Genomic DNA, 21,610 nt, shown 5'->3' with positions numbered 1-21,610 from the left:
AGTTCCATCACAGGTCACCCTGCTGAATCTGCAGGGGGCTGTGGGGTTGGGAGCTCTCTGTCCACCTCAGCTCTCGTGCGGAGAAGCATCTGCTGGGGTAAGCAGCCATCATCGTCTGGATGGAGCAAGGTGTTTAAAGGAGGATGAGCCACAGGATTCCTGGCAGGGCCCAGAAGGTGGCCCCTTCTTAGATGCCTGGAGATCACTGCTATTTCCCTGCCCACGACACACCTTGTGGTCTGTCTCTTCAAACTCATACCATAGTGTCTCTTCAGAATCCCTGACTCCTCATCCCATCCTCCTTGCTTCTTCAGTTTCATCTTCGACCCTCTATCTCAGTTTCAGTCTTCTTGCCTAGCAAATCCTAAACTCTACTTCCCAAACAAGTGTCTTGAGGCCTGATACCTGAGCAGCTTCAGCAACATAAGCCCTTTCATTTCCTAATTTATATTTAATCAGTGTCACATCCACTGATGGTCCAATCTGAGATTCTCTTTTCCTTCTCAGATTCCTGTCAGTCTCCTAATCCCCCAAAATCCTGTCCCACAGGGAGAAAAGCCAGGTTCCGCAATTAGCCAGGGCAGCTCCTGTTTCCAACCCACATTATTTTTCACTAGTAATAGCTGATATTCTTTCACTACTAGTTCTTTAATTCACCTGACCAGTTTCCTTCTCACTGCCAGCCTCTGCTTGTGGGAATTAAGAATTGGTAGTTAGAAAAATGCAAACTGATTTTAAGGTTACAAGAATGATTGTGGATAACTGAGGCAACATTATGGAACACCGTGTTGCGAGCGTGAGAAACAGCAGGTTGGAACACCACCTGCAGAGTGCATGGTGAGCATGTGAGTAGTAAACAGACAAAATCTGAAGGTCAGTAGGATGTAGAAGTAGAAATGAACCTATGTAAACAAGTGGTAATAAATTGGGAGCTTGCATACAGTGAGGCAGCATTTTCTCTTGGCAATGGTCCCCCCTCAATGAACTGGTGTGAGTTTGTCATTATTCTGTGCGTCGCCCCAATCCCGGCTGGTCCAATACCAACATCAGCTACTCACTTTCTCATCCAACCCCATCTCATAATCTCACTTTCCCTTCATCCCTTGTTATCTCTGCTCCTGCCATGGTTCACAGCCCCAGCACTCCTCCCCTCCTTTCTGATCTGCACTGAGATCAGATTCCTAGCCACACCCACTGAAATTTGAATAATCTGGGAATTTAGCAGCTAAAATGTTTTGAGAATGTAAACATGTGCATCCAGTGTCACATCCTTGGCATAAGGGACACCACTACATTGTCAAGATGTCAAGATCAAACACAGAGCCCTTTTTTTTTTTTTTTTTTTTAAGGAATGCCAATACACTTAAGGATCAAACTACCCTTACAGGACAACATTTTCCTCATCCTTGAAAGTGACTCAAGTTGTCTCTGAAAGAGTTCAACAGATGGAAGACACACAGAACAGTAAATGTAATCCCTGTGGGCTGAAGGTCATGAAGTTAATCACCAAACTGCCTAACTAGTATTAGAATGGGAATTGTCAGGTAATCTTAATAAATTATGATACCACCGAATGCTTTGATGACATACATTGTTTGGACAGAACACTGGATCTTTTATTAGCTTTAATTACATTAAATTAATTCTCTAGTGTTTGACCTAGCTTTTAATTTTATGACCAATATCCTGGAAGCCTAGACAGCTAAACGTCACAGTAGGGTAAATTTTCCTTTAACGCTGCAGTAAGGCTGTTGACTCAGTGTGCTTAGCAATGGTGGAAACAGTATTTCTGCAAATGATAAATGTGAGTTTTCTCTTTAGTTTTGATTTCCATCGCACATTCTATCTCCCCTCTCCAGTTGCTACGATTTGTGTTGGGATTACTACTCACTAAATAAAACCTGGTCAAGACTAAGGAGGTCTGAACAAAACAAAATAGACCTACATAATTCACTGAATTTTAAATCCAAATGAAGCTTCAGAGTATTCTTTTGTATTGGATGACCTTCATATATAAAATACTGAATACTTATCGTCCTTTAAAAGGACAACATCTTTTAATATTGTAGAAGGTGCTCTTACAGCTGTGATCTAAGCATGGAGGCAAGGTAAATTCTGTAGAAAAAGGTAACACCTTTGACAGAACCATAGTCTGTTGTCCAAAATCATCAGGACAGATAGATTTGAAAAATAATTGCACCTCTGGATAGATTCCTTATACTTAAGTTCGGTTGTCCTTCATAAACAGCATTCCAGGTCTTTGTCAGAGGATAAGACACTAGAATTATGAATGAAGTCCACGCACACCCAGCAGAAAGTCCCCTGAGGTTTTCCCCAGAAGTACTAAGAGTGAATTTGAGTAAGCTGGCTAAAATAAAACATGAAGCCAAGTTCAAATAATGTCACAGAACTCATGCCAAGTATTTTTTAGATTAGGAAGTGATAATTCAGGGGTGGGCTTAGCTGTGAAATCAAGAGGGCTGTAATTGCTGTACTTAGGCATGCACACTATTTCTGCTCTTGTAAGGACAGCTGGGGGACTGCACAGCTTTCGATTTCCCACCCTCTGTTATCAGACCTAGACCATGTTTTTCTCCACCACTCCCTCTGCATTATTTTCTTCACTTTTACTTACTTAAATCAAGTATGAAAAAAAATGAGAAAACCTGTTCATGTGTGACATACTACTCAATTTGTAGCTCAGTTGGAATTGGGTATTCCAGCTAAGATGAACATTTGTGCTTTAGCTCCAAGTCTATCATCTCATCATTACGTGGAGAGACATCAGTCTCAGTTTAGAGTTTTCTGGCTCCTGCACAGAGAAGCAGCGGCCAGGGTAAGCAGCCATCTTCATCTTCATGGAGCAGGGCATTTAAAGGAAGATGAGCCACAGGATTCTATGTTCCCATTGCAGGGTCTGGAAGGTGTCCCCTTCTTAAACACCTAGAGATTGTTGCCTTTCTCTTGCCTGTAACTCAGTAGTGCATACCCTGTATCCCACACTCCTTGTTTCCATCTATCATCTCATCATTACATGAAGACCACATCAGTCTCAGCATAGAATTTTCTGGCATAGACATAACATTATATGACAGAGTGCTCCTAGAATGCAGATACAACCATATTGAACATATTACTGCCAGACATCCAGGTATTAATGATGATTTTGCTGTGAAGTCCAGTTTCAAAATGTTTTTCATATTTTAGATAAAAAACTATAAACACAATTTTTTAGATGGTGAGAAAATATTGATATACTCTAATTGAGCTAAACCAGGTGTAATACAGAGTCCAGTTAGGCATCTGAACTCCCTGTAATGCCAATGGTGATGTAGGAACTTGAAGAGTGTCTATCAAAAAGTTAAGTTGGCTGCCAAAAGTTCAAGGACCTCCAAACTGTCCTCCTGACACAGGGTACAGAGCCAAGAAAAGAATGCACCATGCTTCAGTTTCAGATTAGAAGGGTAGTAGGTTCCTTTTGCTTTCAGGTTATTAACACTGAAATGAACTGCCAGCATCAGTGCTGTCACCAGGCATCAAAAATGACACGAGCCAGTGTTCAACAAGAAATGAAAGCATAAGACTGACATGGGAAAAAAAAAAAGATGAAAACAAAAAGGTGCTATTGTGTAGAAGAGAGAAAACTGAACCTCAGTCTTCAGCATTTCTGATAGAATGACACATTATTTATACTCTGGAATAGGTACATTAACATTAAATAAAAGGCTAGTGTTTTCACATTGCAGTGTCAGAGTCCTGTTTCTTCACCACTGCCACTTCATCTGCAGAACAGAAAACTTTTCTGGAAGAGGTATTTGTATGGTTGTTTCAAGGAGTTGTCAAGAGAATCACTTTTGTTGGAGCAATAGCAAAGCAGAGGGATCATTTTTCATAGCCTCTCAGCTTTAGCCAGTTCATTATCCACTGTGATACCAGACGAGCAACATGAGCTTTCAGAGGTCACCAGTGTTGCTGGTTGAGCATGGACACATGGATGAGCTTTTCCTGCAGTTTAGATAACTGTGATGAACAGTCACTGGAGAAAGAGAAATTGAGTTATTCTAAAGGACCATGTCTCTATCCAAATGGAAAAGGACAGCATCTCTCTTTTTCTGTGGTGCTTGAGATAAACTTACTGTTCTTTAGTGAAGTTCTAGATAGCTGGTTTTTGAATGTGCTTTCCCTGGTGTGCTTTTTTCCATGAGGGACAAAGGAATGTTAAAAAGAGTAACTCAGTGTAGCAATCACATCTGAGGTGGACTAATGATGAAAAGGATCCTGCAGGTTAAATTTCTCTATAGCTCCTGTTCTTGTCTTAGGTTGTAGTCACCACCCTTCATAAGCTATTTCATAAGTTATATTGGACATGGTCATGCCCCTTATTTTTCCAGAGAATTTTAATGTATGAAAAAATTTAGTTAGCTAATGGTTTCACCACTACTAAAGTTGGCTCAACATACAGGACAGGTGCATAGTGCAAGACCGCACAGGGCACTGCAGTGTATGCACAGCAGTGACGTCCTCAGTGCAATCTTAAATAATGTGTCCAATGATGGCCAGCACCAGATTACAAAAAGCTGCAGGCATGTAAGAGGCAGAACTGGACCTGGTCTGAATACACAAACTGTGCCAGTGTCTTTGAGTTTTGGCAAAATTCCTAAGTGCTCATGGTGTATTTCACAAAATACACGTGACATTTCCCATGGTGAAAGTGGTAGAAATCCAAAGGGACATAGGTGCCATGCAAAAAGCAGAAGAGTCTTCCGGGCCACCATTTTCTGCTTTGCTGAGGAACACCAGAGGAGAGGAGGCAGGTAGAACTTTTATTCCTCCCCGCTGTACCAGCAGAGAGAAGAGATTTATTACGGCCCAGGCCTCATACAAAATTTCTTCCTCTCAGGACAGGCAGAAAAAAAAGGCAGATTTTTCCTCTGACCTAAAGAAGAGCACAGTATGGCCCTTGTCTTGGGCCTTATGATAAATTACTGATTTAGGCTTTGTTTCAGTAGCCAGTCTTGAGAATCTCGACCTCCTCTATTTGCACCTCCCCATCCACTCTCAGCCAACATTTTTCTTCAAAGGAAAGCCAGTTTCCCTTGGGAAACAGCATCATTGACTCCTTCAGCCTGCCACAGAGGGTGGGACCAGAGAGAATTTCGAAGGATTCTTTGCTTTGCTGTACCACCTCCATAGATCACAGAATGGTTTGGGTTGGAAGGCACCCTAAAGATCATCTAGTTCCAACCCCCTGCCTTGGCAGGGACACCTTCCACTAGATCCGGTTGCTCAAAGCCCCGTCCAACCTGGCCTTGAACACTGCCAGGGAGGGGGCAGCCACAACTTCTCTGGGCAATCTGTTCCAGTGTTTCACACCCTCACAGTAAAGAATTTATTCCTTATATCTAATTATAAATCTTTCCTCTTTCAGTTTAAAACCATTACCCCTTGTCCTATCACTACACTCCCTGATGAAGAGTCTCTCCCCATCTTTCCTGTAGGCCCCCTTTAAGTACTGGAAGGCCACTATAAGGTCTCCCCAGAGCCTTCTCTTCTCCAGGCTGAACAACCCCAACTCTCTCAGCCTGTCCTCATAGGGGACAGACCCCTGATCATCTTTGTGGCCTCTTCTGGACCAGCCTGAACAGGTTCGTGCCTTTCTTATGCTGATGGTCCCATAGCTGAACACAAAACTCCAGGTAGGAGTGTCACGAGAGTGGAGTAGAAGGCGAGAATCCCCTCTCTTGACCTGCTGGCCACACTTCTCTTCATGCAGCCCAGGATACAGTTGGCTTTCTGAGCTGTGAGAGCACATTGCTGGGTCAATAGTCAGTTTTTGATCCACCAATACCCCCAAGTCCTCCTCCACAGGGCTGCTCTCAATCCACTCACAGCCCAGCCTGTGTTTGTGCTTGGGATTGCCCTGACCCATGTGCAGGACCTTGCCCTTGGCTTTGTTGAACTTCATGAGGTTTGCACAGGCCCACCTCTCAAGCCTGTCCAGGTCCCTCTGGATGTCATCCCTTCCCTCCAGCGTGTTGACCGCACCACTCAGCCTAAGACAGCTCAAGGCACAGGACCTTGCTTGCTAAGCCTATTCCTAACAGAGCTCATTTGGTACATGCCTGATCCCAAAAGTGAAGCACTGCATAATGAACTCCAGAGCCTAGGATGCTCCCGCTGAAATAAGATTAGCTGAAAATCTGAAGAAAATAAAGGTAAAAAACTTCAGTGGAAATGAAGTACAGGTTATGTCATCTCTATTCTTTTGTTGTTGCATATCCCCTCTAGTCTTTTCAAACCCAGTTCCTTTGCAGAGGCCAGCACCTCGCAGAAGAACATGGCTACTGATCATTTTTGCTGCTTCCTCACTGAGAGGCAGTACAAATGGACGAGTCTGAATATCTGACCTTTCTTCCAAACAGAAACAATATAAACCACAAGAAAACAATGTCATCTTTTCCCATCCCAAGAGCAGTTTTGCCTGCAGGTAATGGTGCTGAATGAATCAACGTGTTACTGAAACTGATGCATGATGACAAAGGCGTAGCAGTACTTACTACTGAACTAGAAGGATGCAAAGCGGGAGAAATTCCTCCTTCACGGTGTATTCCTCTCATTCAGAACAAGCCTTGATATGCCTCTGGCAGCTCCACTTTTATGATCACAATCGAGCATTTTTCTCTTCATTTCTCATACTTATGTGTACTGTCCTCAAGAAATTATCTTAGTGAAACATTCCTATAGGGAGAGACGTTTCTGTTCCTGCTTGCCAACATGACATTTTTAGTGACTGTGATGGGCAACACTTTCAGCTGGGATAGATCAGCATTACTCCATTCAGTGCAGGAGGACTGTGGCACCAGAGCACCAACAGAGAAAATTTTTAAACTCATGAATCAAATGTTTAGGGAGCATGCAGGGGAAAGTGTGTGGGAGTACTGGAGCAATGCTTGTGCTAGCTTTGCAGATTTATTACTACAATATCATCACGGTCAACATAATTAAACCTCCCACTATAGGTCTCTTCGTCTACTGCATTACAACTGGTATCACTCCCACCACTGACAGCATATTTTCTTGACACAGTCCAGCCTTCCATACACCTGCTAGCTCTGGAGTATGGAGATGCAACTACTGAAAAAGGCTTTATTGGAAAACTGTGGGGTATAATTTGGACTTTTGAGATCTTCCTCCTACTTCTCTTCTGCCCTGCACTTTCTTTTAATATTACGTATATTGGAGTGTGTGGCAGGGGGAATGGAGAAAAGCACTTTACATTAGATTCTAAATGAAATACTTCATTTAGAAACAGAAGATGACAGCCTAGACATGAAGCATTTGAGGTCAGTGATGAATTAACTTCCTCAAGTTTCAACTAATTAAAAATGTCTGTGTGTTCTTGTTTGAAAAAGAAAAAAAACCCACACTTGGATATTCCAGCATATTGCCATATTTATAGTACTGTGTATCTTTCACAGGTAAATTCTAGTGGGAGTTACAGATAGCTGTCTTTTATAAAAACAATTTTCTTGTCTGTTAGAAAGTGAGCAATTATCTTTTTGCACGCACTTAATGACTGGTTCTTGTTTTCAAAAGTAGGTTCGGATATTTTAAAGATATTTTGCCCTGTCTTTGAGACATCTGATCGCTCGTTATTTAATTTCAAATGTGTTAAAACCTGAACCGCATGTTTGTGAAAACCGAAGTTCTTTCTATGAATTCAATGCAGGATGTCTGGTTTTCTGCTTTTGAACACTGCCTCAGGTACAACTTGACTTTTATGGTTTAAAAAAAAAGATAAAATCTTTTAAAAATAAAAGGTATTTTTTTAAAAAAATGTGACCTCACCACCCTGCCTCAAACTATTTAGTAGAAAGAAAATGTTTTGCTACTGAAGAAGACCTGCTCTAAATTTTTGACAGAAGTTGGTGCACATCCTTTAACTTCAGTATTTTAAAAGATTCAGTAGATAAGAAGTGATGCTTTGGGGTATGGCCTTTTGATTCCACAATCAACAAACCAGAGTGGCATAAGCCATTGGAAAAACAAAGAAATGAACTTTGACTGGCCTTTGGAGGATGCACTTTCTTATTTGCTTCATTAATGGAGACAGTAAACCTGAAGCTTAATATGAAATACCATGAGTAACAAGCATGAAATTTGTGCACTGCAGTGCAAATCTATTCCCCAAATATTCTCATTTCAGGGGAGGATTCTTCTGGCACGATGCCTGGGCTGCTGGCCACAGCCTGCTTGGCTGCCTTGCCCTGTGCCTAGCCTCTTTAGCAGCTGGTGCTGCTCCCAGGCAATGCACTCAGCTCCTGCTCCCACAGCTTATTATATATTTTAATTTTTTCTTAGAAAAATATGTTTCTAAATTTAGTTTAGGGACTTCAAGCCAGTTGTTGAATCACAAACATGTTCCGGCTACCAAACATAAGCAGTCTGTGTTCATTTCTACATATCTTTTCTGTGTGGTAAACTGCACTATTCTAACTGAGGAATATATCTGAATCCATTGTGCAACTGATGTTTTGAATTTAGGAGTAATTTATGATTGTTTAAAGCCTTCTACCTCTAGTAATTCATTAACCAAAACACACCTCTCTTGAAAAATAAGAAGTTGCACATGCATAGTGGGTTTGCATTGATTTCATTAAACTGGCCCAAACTCTGCATGACAACAGGGATTTACTCGCCAGAAATATTCCTTGCCTGTGATGTAGGCAGGAGGATGTGTGCAATGAAGTCGATAGCTAAACACAGGAAGGGAAAACCAAAATCATGGTTTTAACATACTTGTCTCTGTGCTAGAAACATGTGAAGGCAAGAAAATTCTTCACATTGAATATCTTCTTGCCATATGAAAGGGAGGGATAAGTAAAAAGCTCTCTCTTCCTGGCTTTCAACATGGGAACAGGAAGAACAAAAGCCCTGACTTCAAAACCTCCATCTTTGGGCCTGAGGAGAAAACTTTTATATCTACATTTTGACCAGCCTTTCCTCTTCTGCTTCCTTGACAGGAGATGGATACTGAAGACACAGAGAAGAAGGTTGTTCTGGTCCCTGTTCATTTTCATTCCACTTATGACAGGAAGGGGGATAAGGTTGTTTAAAAGTTCCTGTCCAAGAAACAACCTGACACTCCATCTTTGAGTCTTCATTTTTATCAACCTCCAGAACAGAAAACTTACACTGGCATCAATTTTACTTCACAATCAAGGTCTTATTGCAGCTCAGGGTGTTCAAAGTGTTCTCTGAAATCAGCAGCTTGAAATTCAACCATATATACTCAGCACAAAGAGCCTGGAAAAATAAAGCATTTTCTAATTTAACGATCTCTGTGTTGAGGTGAAAAATTAGCTGCTCACCTTAGGGCCTCACTGTAAATCCAAAGCATGAAATCACTTGCAATTGCATGCCTTGCACATTATTCCTTTCCAATACATGTGGTAAATTTAATGTAGGTTGGGCTGGAGCATGGAGGGAGGGGGGTTGCCCTGTGATATCAGCAGTCCCTTCCAGCTGCATCTGCTAATGACAGAACCCTATCCAGCACTGCTGAAATCAGGAATTTTGCCACTGCCTTGAAAGGCAGCAGGATTTAAAATTACAATGCATACCGCTTATTTTCTTCCCCTTGACAATATGGACAGTGCATTCTGGGTAGAAAGCTAAGTTTCCCAATACTAATACATAATTTGATCTCTTGACAATAATCCACATGCAGCTAAACGGTGCCTGCATAACATTTTGTGCCTCAGTGGTTAAAGCATATCATTTAGAACCACAAAAGCAAACGAAAGACCAACTCAGAAGTAAAATAATCATTAGGTCGAGAAATGATGGAAATGAACAAGGCCTGAAATGCAAACTAGCATGTGGATATCCAAGGACGTTACAGTCGTCTTAGTGATCATTTTGAACACAGATAAAAAAGGATAAAGTACTGAAGTACAGAAATCACTCTGATCCCTATTAAATACCAAATCACAAAGAGATGTCTGAATACAAAAAGCTATTATTAATAAAGCTTCTGTAGTGTAAGAGGCGTTGAGCTCTTTGAAAGTTAAAGTGACTTTTGCCTCCTGTGGTTTTTGGGATACCAATTTCTATTTGTTTGCTTTATGTTAAGTGAACTATCTGCTTCCCTTTGCTCTTTTCTATTATCTAAGACTCCATAAGCCTCCCATTCTGAAGTAAAAATCACTCTGAGATGGAATTTTTCAGGTCGTATGTAAATATACAGCAGAGCAAGGACATGGCCCCATCCCTCCGTACTGGTGCCACTTGTGGTCAGCACGGATGAAGTGCCTTTTCTTTCCCATCCTCTAGAGCAAATTAGGCTTTGTGAAACCCAAGAGGAAGGGAACTCCTGATGCTTTCTCCTCCACCTCTAACAAGGATGTATAGTTGGTGTGCTTTTCCTGTGTATTGAATAGCTGTGGCAAGGACTCCATTTCCTTGAAACAAACCCACTTTTCCGTGCTCTCTCTGAATTTGCAGCCTTCTGTCACAGAAGCACTGCCTTATCAGGGCATTCTCCAGCAGAGATATTTTTGCATAATTCCTTTTTCTGTAACCAATATTGTCCAAGTCTGCCCTTGATACAAAATCAGACAATACAAGTAACAGAAGAAAGAGAGCATTTAAGAACCCTACAATTTGTTCCTTCCTGCTGGCAGCTGCAGTACGCATTGATCAGGAAGGAGAACAACAACATACATACGGGGACACAAATATATATCCTTCTTCCTTCTTTCCTGCTGTCTGAAGAGTAATACAAAAAATACCTGCTCAGGGTCAAGATTTAGAAGCTGTGCATTAGTGGCACAGCTGAAACACAAATTCTCTGTCCTCAAAATATAAAGGTTTTAAGGTCTCTTCCCCCACACTGCTAAAAGCCAGATACAGTGATCCTGCAGTGGAGGTCCATGCCCTCAATGCAATTCAGATTTTTAATTAGTTTCTTCCAAAACAGTTTTACAATTACCTGTAATTTGTCCATCAGTAATTTCCTTCCTTCTTATTCGAGACACAAACTGCTCCTGGTCTGCAACAGCCAGATATTTTTTTTTTTTGTTAACAAAACTGTGCTTGAAGAGTCTTTCGTTAGGTCAACCCCCTAGTTACATGCAGAGAAATAGCACCAGAAATTGTATGGAGGCAGATCATTAACATCTCCTTACAAACCTCAATTTCTTTAAAAATGAACATTTAGGAATTAGATATAAATGGAAGGAAACACAGTAGTGGTGATTTCCAAGTGGCAGTACATGTGCACTTTTATTAATATTCAGATGTATGCATTAGCACAGAACCTGTACCCAGTCTGCAACCAGCACTTGTATCAAGCTGCTCTATTCAGGTTGCTGCTATGACAACTATCCAGAGGCAAATGTCAGGTCAGCTCCCAGCATATGTGTCTAGGCCATAATTGCTTTGTCAGAAACCTAATAGCCACCTACTCCTACTCCTCTAACAGCTAAAAGCAATATTGTTAAAATTACTAAATATTGCAATATTCTTAACACCCTATTCATATGCTACTAAAGCACTGAAAACTTTACATTTGCCTTCCCTTTATCCCCCAAACTAGGATAGGGGTGAAGAATGTGTTTAAAGTGCCTATTAGCAAATTTATGTTCATTTATGTTTCAGTGTAAACCTGGGATCATTAAACTTTCTCTTCCTTGGGGTTTAGATATTATCTTTCACTCCACCATGATGATTATTGATATTTAATTTGCCTGGTTACAAATCACAGCATGGAAAAAATTATAGCTGTCATCTTGATGAGAGGTTTCTTAAAAACTGCATTCAGTGTTTATCATAAAGAACTGCTTCATAGCATCATAGTGCATGATAGTCTGTGCACACTGTGTGGACTTGCTCTTATCAACTTGAAAAGCTCAAATAATCAAAGATTGTTTTTTACTTTTAGCTTTTATTATTAAAGAAACTGGTGGCTTTCACAAGACACAGAAATGTAACCCACACATTTATCCTAATCTTATTTATCCTAATATTACATCATATCTTTTAACCTTATGATTAAAAAAGACATTTAATATTTCTATTGAGGGAACTTATATTGAGATGCCTAGCAGAGAGTAAAATAATTGAAGCAGAGATAGAGAAGAAGTAATACTCTCACAACTTCAAAGTTGTCTTGCATCCATCTCCAAATATGAGCTCATGTGAGGAATTAATGTAAATCTGCATATAACTGGTTTGTTCAGTGAAAGGGAAATTGTCTCCCATGTGCACTTGGAGATTAACAGATATCCTAATAGCTTCATTGTATTATCTTCCATTTGCCTTGTAGATAGTGATAAAAATTAGTTGAATTAAGTCAAACTAAAGAAATTATGAATTTTACAAGAAAAGTACTATTCTGATGTCTGTGCAGTGAAGGCATGAGGACAACACCTTTGTCAGGCTATAAAGTTCTATGACTTATTTTCACCTAGTCTCTGGAATGAAAATAAACTATACTCTTTAAATTCCAATTTAAAAAAAAAAAAAGAAAATGCAGAAAACATTTTCCTTATGTATATTCTATAAAATATTGACTGACAAGCACTCTGTGAAGAGCCTACTGATTTAAAAAAAACAGCTCTGCCTGAGAAATGCCTTTATTAGGACAGGAGATATGTAAGAGAACTTTCATTTTCTTCTTAACTACAAAAGAATCATACATTGCATGTCTGATGACTTGGATGAAAGGAAGTGTATGTAACTCACTCCTCTGGTTGACCAGAAAGCTCTGCATGCTATGGTAGCCCTTCCATGACATTATTCACTGAAATAGAGGTCAAATTGCTAAAATAACATGGACTGAATCCAGGAGAGAATCCAGTCCACTGGCTTCACAGTCCTATTTGACCACTATTGTCCTATCCACAAATATAAATATTCTCAGAGGTCCAGATTCCTAACTGATACAAATCAACATGGTGCAAATGAAGCTAGATCAATTTTCTAAATTATCTGGTTGATTATACACGACATGTCCATAAAAAGGTTCATACACTTCTACAGACATACTGTTCTATGATTCAGTTCTTCTCCTGCTTTCCCATATTTATCCTTCTTGCTTGCTCCCAGGTGCTGACATTTTGTCTTGATGGCCAAAGACTTCTTATTTCAATTAGAAGAAAAATGCTTAGTCATTAAGTTTACATCATGATAGCATGTAAAAAGAATTAATTCTAAAAAACAAAACAATGAAACAAAAGGCAGCTGTTATAAAAAATAAACTTGTGTCCAAATAAAGGTGAAGGCAATTCTTTCCTAGCATCATTCTTACTTGCTTTTCCAAAGGAAGATTTCACCTTTTCATCTTCCTTAGGAAAAATAAAGAGGCAGGTCCTGTCACACACTGATTTATATAAACTACTATTTCCTCTTAGATCTTTCCTTGAAGATTTTTCATAGGTCTTTTTGATTTCAGACAGGACAGTACCAAGACTAGTCCACCTCCACTTTCCACAGAGTACCATAGCCCAACACTGGTCCAGGCTGTTTTATGATGAGGTTTTATAAAAACTACACCACACACATACCTGTTCTGAAAAAGCAAAGACTGGTAACCATTAAAAAATGGTTAACCACTTAAAACAAAACTTCCATTTCTGCGATCGACAACAAGTAGAGCCGCAGAGCCGAGGGCTCTACAGCAGCAGCCCACAAAACAGGCATCCCAATCTCTGTTCACTGCCCAGGACAGTAATGAGAGGATGATTTTTTCCAGATTTTTCTACTTATTTAGCCATTCTTATTTTGCCCAACCAGGACTCAATTTGGTTTGTGAAGGACACAACACAAGAAGTCATCCCGTTCACCATACATAATGAATGCATGTAAAAAAAGGCTGTATTTTAGCTCTGTTTAATTTGTTTAATGACTGTCTTGTTGATAGTAGTCCAGAACTTCCACATCAGTGCAACTGCTTCACACTGAATATTGCTAGAGAAGTAATTTTCCCAGGAGAGCATCACAAGATATCACTCAGAAGCACAGGAAATCTTAAGGATTCAGATAATGCCTCTCCTATCTTCGACTGAAGCAAGTCATGAAGGTCAATCCAATTATTGTTTCTGTATTTTTTATCAGCTGTGATGAAAAAAGTCCTCAAAATTCAAGATTGGAGTTACTATTTTTCAGTATCCAGACTCAGCAGAGATGATTTGCAGAGCAAGACAAAAGCTCTGCATTGCCTCTGTACCCACTGCCTGATATGGCCTGAGGAAGATCAACCAAATCTAGCCCTGTGACATGAGCATTACACTGTTTGGCAGTAGTATCAGTAAACCTATACAATTTCAATACATAAATCTATAAAATTTGTGCAAGGGAATAAATTATTTTTACTACCAGGCAAAGTTAAAAAGTATAAGAGACAGAACTCTTCAGTCGGGTAACAGGTATCAAATATATAATTTCTCAGCACTTAAGCTACTGCCCAACCAACAGAGCTTGATCTCAAGATAATGAAAATGCCCTGAAGCTAAAGAGAGCACTTGAGTAACATCTAACACCGTCAGACAGCCAAACCATTATAGTCCAAACTACCATGACCTAGTAAACACATTTATATTCCTTACAGAGAAGTCTCAGAAACTGACAATGCTTTTACTGTTGTGGTTTTAAAAACTATGGGAAGTTACTAGTTTCCTGACAGGCAAGATCACATTGATATTCCCATTACGAAATAAATTCATTGCCATGAAAGAAACAAATTTTTAAAATAAGCAATTGATGCCAGTGAGACCAGTTATCATTAACTTATTTTTAAAATTGGAATTTTGTGGGCAGAAATTTTCAGCCTTGAGTTAGGCAATACAAAGATCACATAAGTGGAATTTAAGGCATACAGGTAGAAGCATGGCTTCTTTCTGCTTTAGACTTAACTTTATCAGACTTAATAATATTTGGAGCAAGTGCAGAGGAGGGCAACAAAGCTGGTGAAGGGCCTGGAGAACAAATCCTAGGAAGAGAGATTGAGGGAGCTGGGACTGTTCAGTTTGAGGAAGAGAAGGCTGAGGGGAGACCTCATCACTCTCTACAGCTACCTGAAAGGACATTGTAGAGAGGTTGGTGCTGGTGCCTTCTCACAGGTGATTAGTGACAGACAAGGGGGAATGGCTTTAAACTGCAACAGTGGAGGTTTAGACTGGACATTAGGAAAAAAAATTTCACAGAGAGAGTGGTCAGACAGTGGAATAGGCTGCCCAGGGAGGTGGTGGAGTCACCATCCCTGGATGTGTTTAAGGTCGTTTAGATGAGATGTTGGGGGATATGGTGTAGGGGAGAACTTTGTAGAGTGAGGCTGATGGTTGGACTTGATGATCCCAAGGGTCTTTTCCAACCTGAATGATTCTGTGATTCTATGAATAACCCAAGACCAGGGCTATATTAAGCACTTCAGCTGTCAGAAATGCTTCTAGAAAGACATTCATAAGGTGCAGAATTTGTGTGTGTGCAGACACACACACACTTTGGAGAGGTTTCTTCTGAAGAAATAACAAATCTGTGCACAGGATTATAGGTATGTAAAGCCAACCCTTCATGGTTAATACCTGTGAAAGAAACAGCTAATACTCATGAGTATGGCCAATACTTTATCTGTTCAAAATAAAAAATTAGCTCTTAGAAGTTTCCATAGTTTTGACTTTTAAGCTGTTTCTTTTTGCTGAGCAATAATTGAGATGGTTTTTCACCAAACCACTGCTAAAATTAACACTGTAGGCAAAAACATAATTAGTTTGGAAATCCATATTATTTTACTGAAGTACAGACTTCCATTAGGGACATAGAGGCAACATGCTCAGAACTTCCCACTCAGGGATCATGTGGTGCCAGGGACAGAAGGAGAAATGGAGAAGAAGAGGAAAAAGCATACACAAGACAAGAAAAGGAGTTCAAGAAGCTGCTGAAGTTTTGTCTTAGCTTCAGGATTGGGTATAACAATGTGTTCTTAATACATTCATGTTTTATGGGTAATATTCTGAAAAAGGTGGTGGTGGGGATGCAAATTACATCTCACTTTGAGGCAGACCACCCCTCTGGAGAATAAAAGGCAGACCTTCACTGTGCTGCGTGGAAGAATAAAACACCTTTAATGCAATGCTTCCAGTCAGCTCTGAGGAGAAGTGATGAATGAGTGCTCTTACCAGATCCTCTTAACAATCTACTTTCCAGGACTGTCTAATGCTTGTCCTCCATTGGTCTCTTGATATATTTTATGAAGTGGTACTTTTCATTATCCAGATCTTATTTCCACTTTCCTTGTCCCAAATTTCCACTGAAAGCCTCAGTCCACTCATCAGTATAATGCCCAATTTTGAAAAATTATGTTTAAAAAGGAAAAGTAGAGACATGCTAACAAGAAAACAATGCTGCTTTTTTTTTTAATTTTTTTTTTTGAGTGATGAAAAGTAAAAACAACATGCTGAACTGAATGCTTTCAACCTTTTTCTGTTTAAGAAAAAAAATCCAATGAAAATATTTCATTTTGGATATATGTAAGAAAAATGAAGGAAATTTAAAAGTAAGTAAAAGGAAGAAATAGGAAGAGGAGAAGGACAGAATCCTTTTACCTATAAGGCACTCTCGCTGGTTGTGAAGATACAGGTCCACTTCCCACCTCAGCATAAGAACCGAGCACAGCAGTGTGTGTTAAATACCCCACTCAGAAATATTCTGGAATGCGTTGCTCTCAGTCTATTTTGCTAATGCTATTTAATAAATTATTACATTTCAACGGAACTGGAGCTAGAACCAAGGTTTTCTGCTCTAAAGACTTAACTATTTCACCCTGCAGGGTAAATTTCTCACTATAAGTTTTATGGAGCTACCTAACACACATTCCCATATTTTTTTCCAGCCAAAACTATTCAGCAAATCTATCCTAAATTCACAAATAGTTTTGCAAGCACCAAAGCTACATCAGCTCAGCTAATTTATTGCTTGCTGAATCAAATGGCTGGTGCTATTTGCAACTGTCTCCACAGTGTTCCCAGAACTCACTGGCAAAAAGAGGGCAGAGCTGAAGGAAGCATAATCCAACACCTGTTCTTTGTAGGCAGCTTTGCTACTTTAACATCATGATTGTAATTAAAGTGATCAGTTTGGAGCCATTATGCCTACAGATTTTTAATTCTGTAATGAAAAGTAAAGAAATACCTTTCCCCTCAACAAGAACTGTTCCCAAATCCTTCTGTGATAGTAATACCACAAATAAAAGAAAAAAATAGGCTTTTAAAATTCTGTCTACAGTTTTAAAATTGTTTTTGTTTCAACGGGTCTCTGGTTCCCTTGTGAGTATTACGGAATTCTCATTTAAATCACTCGAACACACTGCCTCACTCTGGCTGGACCAAGGAATTGAGCCACTGGTTTTGTGCAATGAAAGTAACTGATGTTTGCACAAGTCTTTTCTAGTTCTTGGAGTAAGCACATCGACTTTGTAGCTTTTTTTTTAAAAATTTAATTGTTACTGAAAAATCAGAGAAAAAATGAGAGAATATAAAACCTGCAGAATCTTAATGAGCTTTACTTCTAAACTGAGCCATACTCAACATTACAGTGCTTTGACATTCCATGTTATTTGTAAATTTTAAGGGAAATATACCACCATAATGAAAATACTAGCCAAAAATATAATAGTAAAAAGAAATAGCAATATCTACTCCCAGATGCTGAACTATCAGTGTTCCAGGGATAGTAGTAGGAATCCTTTATTCAGTTAGGGCATGATGGAAAGAACTCAATGGACTATGTATGAAAGGAAAATGCTCTTTTACACAAAGTTCATCCGAGCTATTGCTAAAATTTGACTTTGTTGTAATCATTAAGAGAAATAAAGCAAACAGTCTCTGCAATAGGATGTTCGACATTCACTGTATCTGTAGAGCAGCTAAAACTCTGGAATGAACTACTGGTTTGATATTAAAAAACAAAGAAAAGATGCAATTCTCAGCAAATTAAAAATAATTAATTCCTGACATGCACTATAATAGGTGGATAATCACACAATAAAAATTAAAATATTGATATAAGCCTTAAAAACTCCCTAATAAGTTAATTGACAGCATTTTGCTATATAACACAATAACTTTTCTGTTTCAGGCAAATACGTATTTTCAGAAACTTACACTATTTCACCTTATATTTACAAATGCATATACATTTTGAAAGATAATATGTGCACAGATAAACAGACTGACTCATGGATACATGCACCATTTCTGTTATTTATGTAAATTATATATACTGTATGTTCTGTTCCTTTTAATTCTAGTTTGCAGATTACACACTATGCCTTCAAAATCTACAACCATTAAAAAGCAAATATACAGTTTTATCCAGCTACAGATTATAAATATATTAGACACCCTCATTCAGCTTATGTAAATATAGACAAAGACATGCTTGTGTATTCATTTAAAGAACTACAGCTTTTGTATTTTAATTATTCTTGCTAGCAAGAAATATATAAGGGATTGCACCACCCTTCTGCATGGCATCCCATGTAAATGAGTCCAGTGCATTTATAAATATGGATGTGGTAGACCCCCAAACAACACAGTACCTGCTGTCTATCCAACCGCATCCTTTTTGCAGCATTTCTGCTTTCACTCTCACAGGCGGAAGCCAGGATACTCTCTGCAACTGCTGAAGTAAGGTGTGAGGGAATAGGTCGTGACTATGAGAGAAAAAAGAAACACAGAAATTATTTCTAGCATAATCCACGATATCCTTTTTCAAAACACACAATACCATCACCTAGACAGGAAAGTCCACTCATTGAAATGCAGTTTATACCAACAAAACAGGGAAATGGAACTTGTAAAGATGAAAAATGAAACTAGTTAGATGTTAAAGCTGCAGCTGATCCACAGATCCACGAGAAGCCCTTTCCCCCCACAGCTCTATTGTCCAGTGTGTTTAGTCTGGCTCATTAAACTGTACTTTGAACAGACAGTGGCATATTCTCTGCGTTCCAGCAGCACTCTGGCCGTCTGAATCTTGTTAAGAAAACTGAAAGGCTTTTTATCCTGTACAGCATGTGACAGAGATGAGTAGTGGTTTTTTATAGTCATAAAAAAACAAAACAAAAAACCCCAAGTGATAGGGTTGAAACATCACTCAAAACATAACAGATTGTCAGAACATTTCAGAGCAGTCTCAATCTGTAGTATATGAGTATTTGCATTCCTTGCTGCAATATGACTGATGTGATTAAAATGATGTAAAAAAAAAAATCTGTTTTTCTTTTGATAATGCCAGCCTTCCAACACCATAGATATTTTGTGGTTCAACTAGATATGGTTCATTTTTCCAATCTGAAACCTCTTATTACTAATTTCATAGCACTTACATGTTTTAGGTTAAAGGTGCAATAAATCTCCCAAAACCAAGGGAATGCTAAAATCTTTTTCGTTTGGTTATGAAAGCCAATATGATCTTTCCTACCATTTCATTAAGAAGACTATTTACACACCTTTTTCTCCTAATTACATGCATAACAAACTTTCTGGAGGATGAAGCTCACAATAAAACTAATCATTAATATACAAAGAGATATCTTGAACTACCAAGAAAATAAAGAAAACGGGGATAATAACACAGATACTGATATACATATAAGTCCATTCCACAGAATCCAGCTTTATTGAACCAGGTTCTGAACTTCCATAAATTTTCAAAGCTTCACTGAACTCAGAAGTACTATATAAATTTATACCCAGGAACTGGCCAAGTGTGTGGGTTTTCCGCTTGGATTTTTTTGTTTGTTGTTGGGTTTTTGCTTGTGTTTTTTGGTTGGGTTTTTCTGAAGAGTTTCCTTCTTACTCTCAAAAGCATAAATATGAACCTTCTATGAAATGTCACGGAGTTTTGGAAGAAAGTTTGGAGTATTTCCATTCAGTTCTTAGACAACCTTAGGACAGATTCATTATATTGGCTCAAATGATTTTATGGTTTTCATAACATTCCAGAAACTGAGGAGCCAACCATTACTAATATTACCTTTTTACCTTTAAAAATTAAAGTCAATTTATTGACTTTGGATGTGCCCTGCAGAATGTCAGTTTTTAATCTGACGTTGTACTTTCTCTAATGCATGGGACTACAGTCTGTCTGGGACCAGAAGCCAAGCTAGCTTTTAGAAGTAGACAGGGATTTATAAGTCTCCCTCACTAGTGCAATAGGCTTATTTCTCCCTAATCATACCTGAACAAGCTCTCTGGCATCAGTGTAACAGCTGTGTAAGAAAGACAATCAGAGGCTGCAATACTACAATAAAATATATTTGCATTGTTTTGACAGAACAAACTATTGAACTTGTTTCTAGTTTTGAAAATAAATCAGTCTAAGAGATGAAGGACCCTGATGCTAAACCCTGGTGTCACTACAGAAGTTAACATTACAGTACAAACAGACACCTTCCTCAGAGGAATGAGTAAGTTTTTCAGAAGGTGACATATGAGACAAAAAATGTTCTAACCAAAAAGTAACATGAACCCAAGTTCCCCCATCTTATTTGTTTATGGGAGAGAATAAGTTTATTGAAGTGTTTTATAAAATAAAAAATAAAGAGTTACCACAAAAATCAAGCAGTCACGCTTTTCTCTGAAATGGAGTGCAGTGGTTATGAGTTCACTGTTGAAATATTGAACTCTAAGTTAGTACGTATACAAATGAGGAAACCTCCAGGTAATGGAGTACTTTCCTCTTTCTCTCACTCATCACTGCAGCTAGCTGTTGATATGTTCATGTCAAGAACTATCTGGAGTGAACCTTAGGGATAATGTAATGAATGCACAGTTGAGTCACCCGGGGAATAAGACACTGTAACAAAGCACAGGAGAAAAATCATCTGATTAAGGTTTGGGCTCCATCAACTTAACTCAGGCAGAGCAGTAGTCTGGCACTGACTGAGAAGATGAACACATTCCTCTGTCACTAAATGCAGAGCTGTTTAAAAGAGGATTTTCTGTTCCATGAAATGCCATATTCATGAAATGTCAAAAAGATCAATTTTGAAAAGACTGCCTAAGAGGAAAAATTTATTTGAAATAACCACTTTTAAAAATATATTTTTAAATAAACTGAATTAATAGCCTCATCTTCTAAGCTCAGAGGCCCCTTCTGGCTTAGCTTAATTTCCTCATCTTCTATACTTCTGGTTATTCATGATTTCTGTCATGGCTACCAGCTATAAAACCACTTCTGTAAGAAGCTCAAGCATCCCAGTCCTTGTGGGGTTCTGAACATTTCTCAACTCCCTATCTGAGAGTGAGACAGAAAGACCTTGGGAAACATGACAAAAGCAACATCATTCAATTCTGCAGAAGGGAGCCAGCAGATCTCAGCCAAACCAGCATTTTCTAGGTTCCCAGACTCCCCTCAGCAGAGCTGAGAGCTGAGTGATGGCTCCTGCATGTTTGGGACTACAGCAGGAAATGTGGGAGCCAAAGAGTCCTTATTTCCAAGGGCTCCCCGGCTCCCCCAACCCCTGGATCCATAACCTGCCCACTGGACTAGCAGGAAACCAGATGCCATTTTACTAAATTATGTCAAAACAGAAAACCTTTGACAA

At 39.1% G+C, this 21,610-nt stretch overlaps 1 protein-coding gene across 9 annotated transcripts in view; it reads right to left on the bottom strand.

Annotated features, from left to right (window-relative positions):
• Positions 1-21,610, bottom strand: part of NOL4 (nucleolar protein 4) — a 201,319-nt gene that overhangs the window by 17,907 nt on the left and 161,802 nt on the right. For 8 of the 9 annotated variants that reach the window (XM_074899009.1, XM_074899011.1, XM_074899012.1 and 5 more), the window contains one exon: positions 18,599-18,712. The exons of the other annotated variant lie outside the window; for it this stretch is intronic. In XM_074899009.1, coding sequence (XP_074755110.1) covers positions 18,599-18,712 — 114 coding nt within the window. The remainder of the gene's footprint in view (positions 1-18,598; positions 18,713-21,610) is intronic. 9 annotated transcript variants of the gene reach the window in all.

Source organism: Athene noctua, chromosome 2, assembly GCF_965140245.1.
Source record: "Athene noctua chromosome 2, bAthNoc1.hap1.1, whole genome shotgun sequence".
In the NCBI taxonomy this organism is placed as follows: domain Eukaryota; kingdom Metazoa; phylum Chordata; class Aves; order Strigiformes; family Strigidae; genus Athene; species Athene noctua.
The sequence above is the reverse complement of the archived record's forward strand: the minus strand, read 5'-3'. Positions and strand labels throughout refer to the sequence as shown.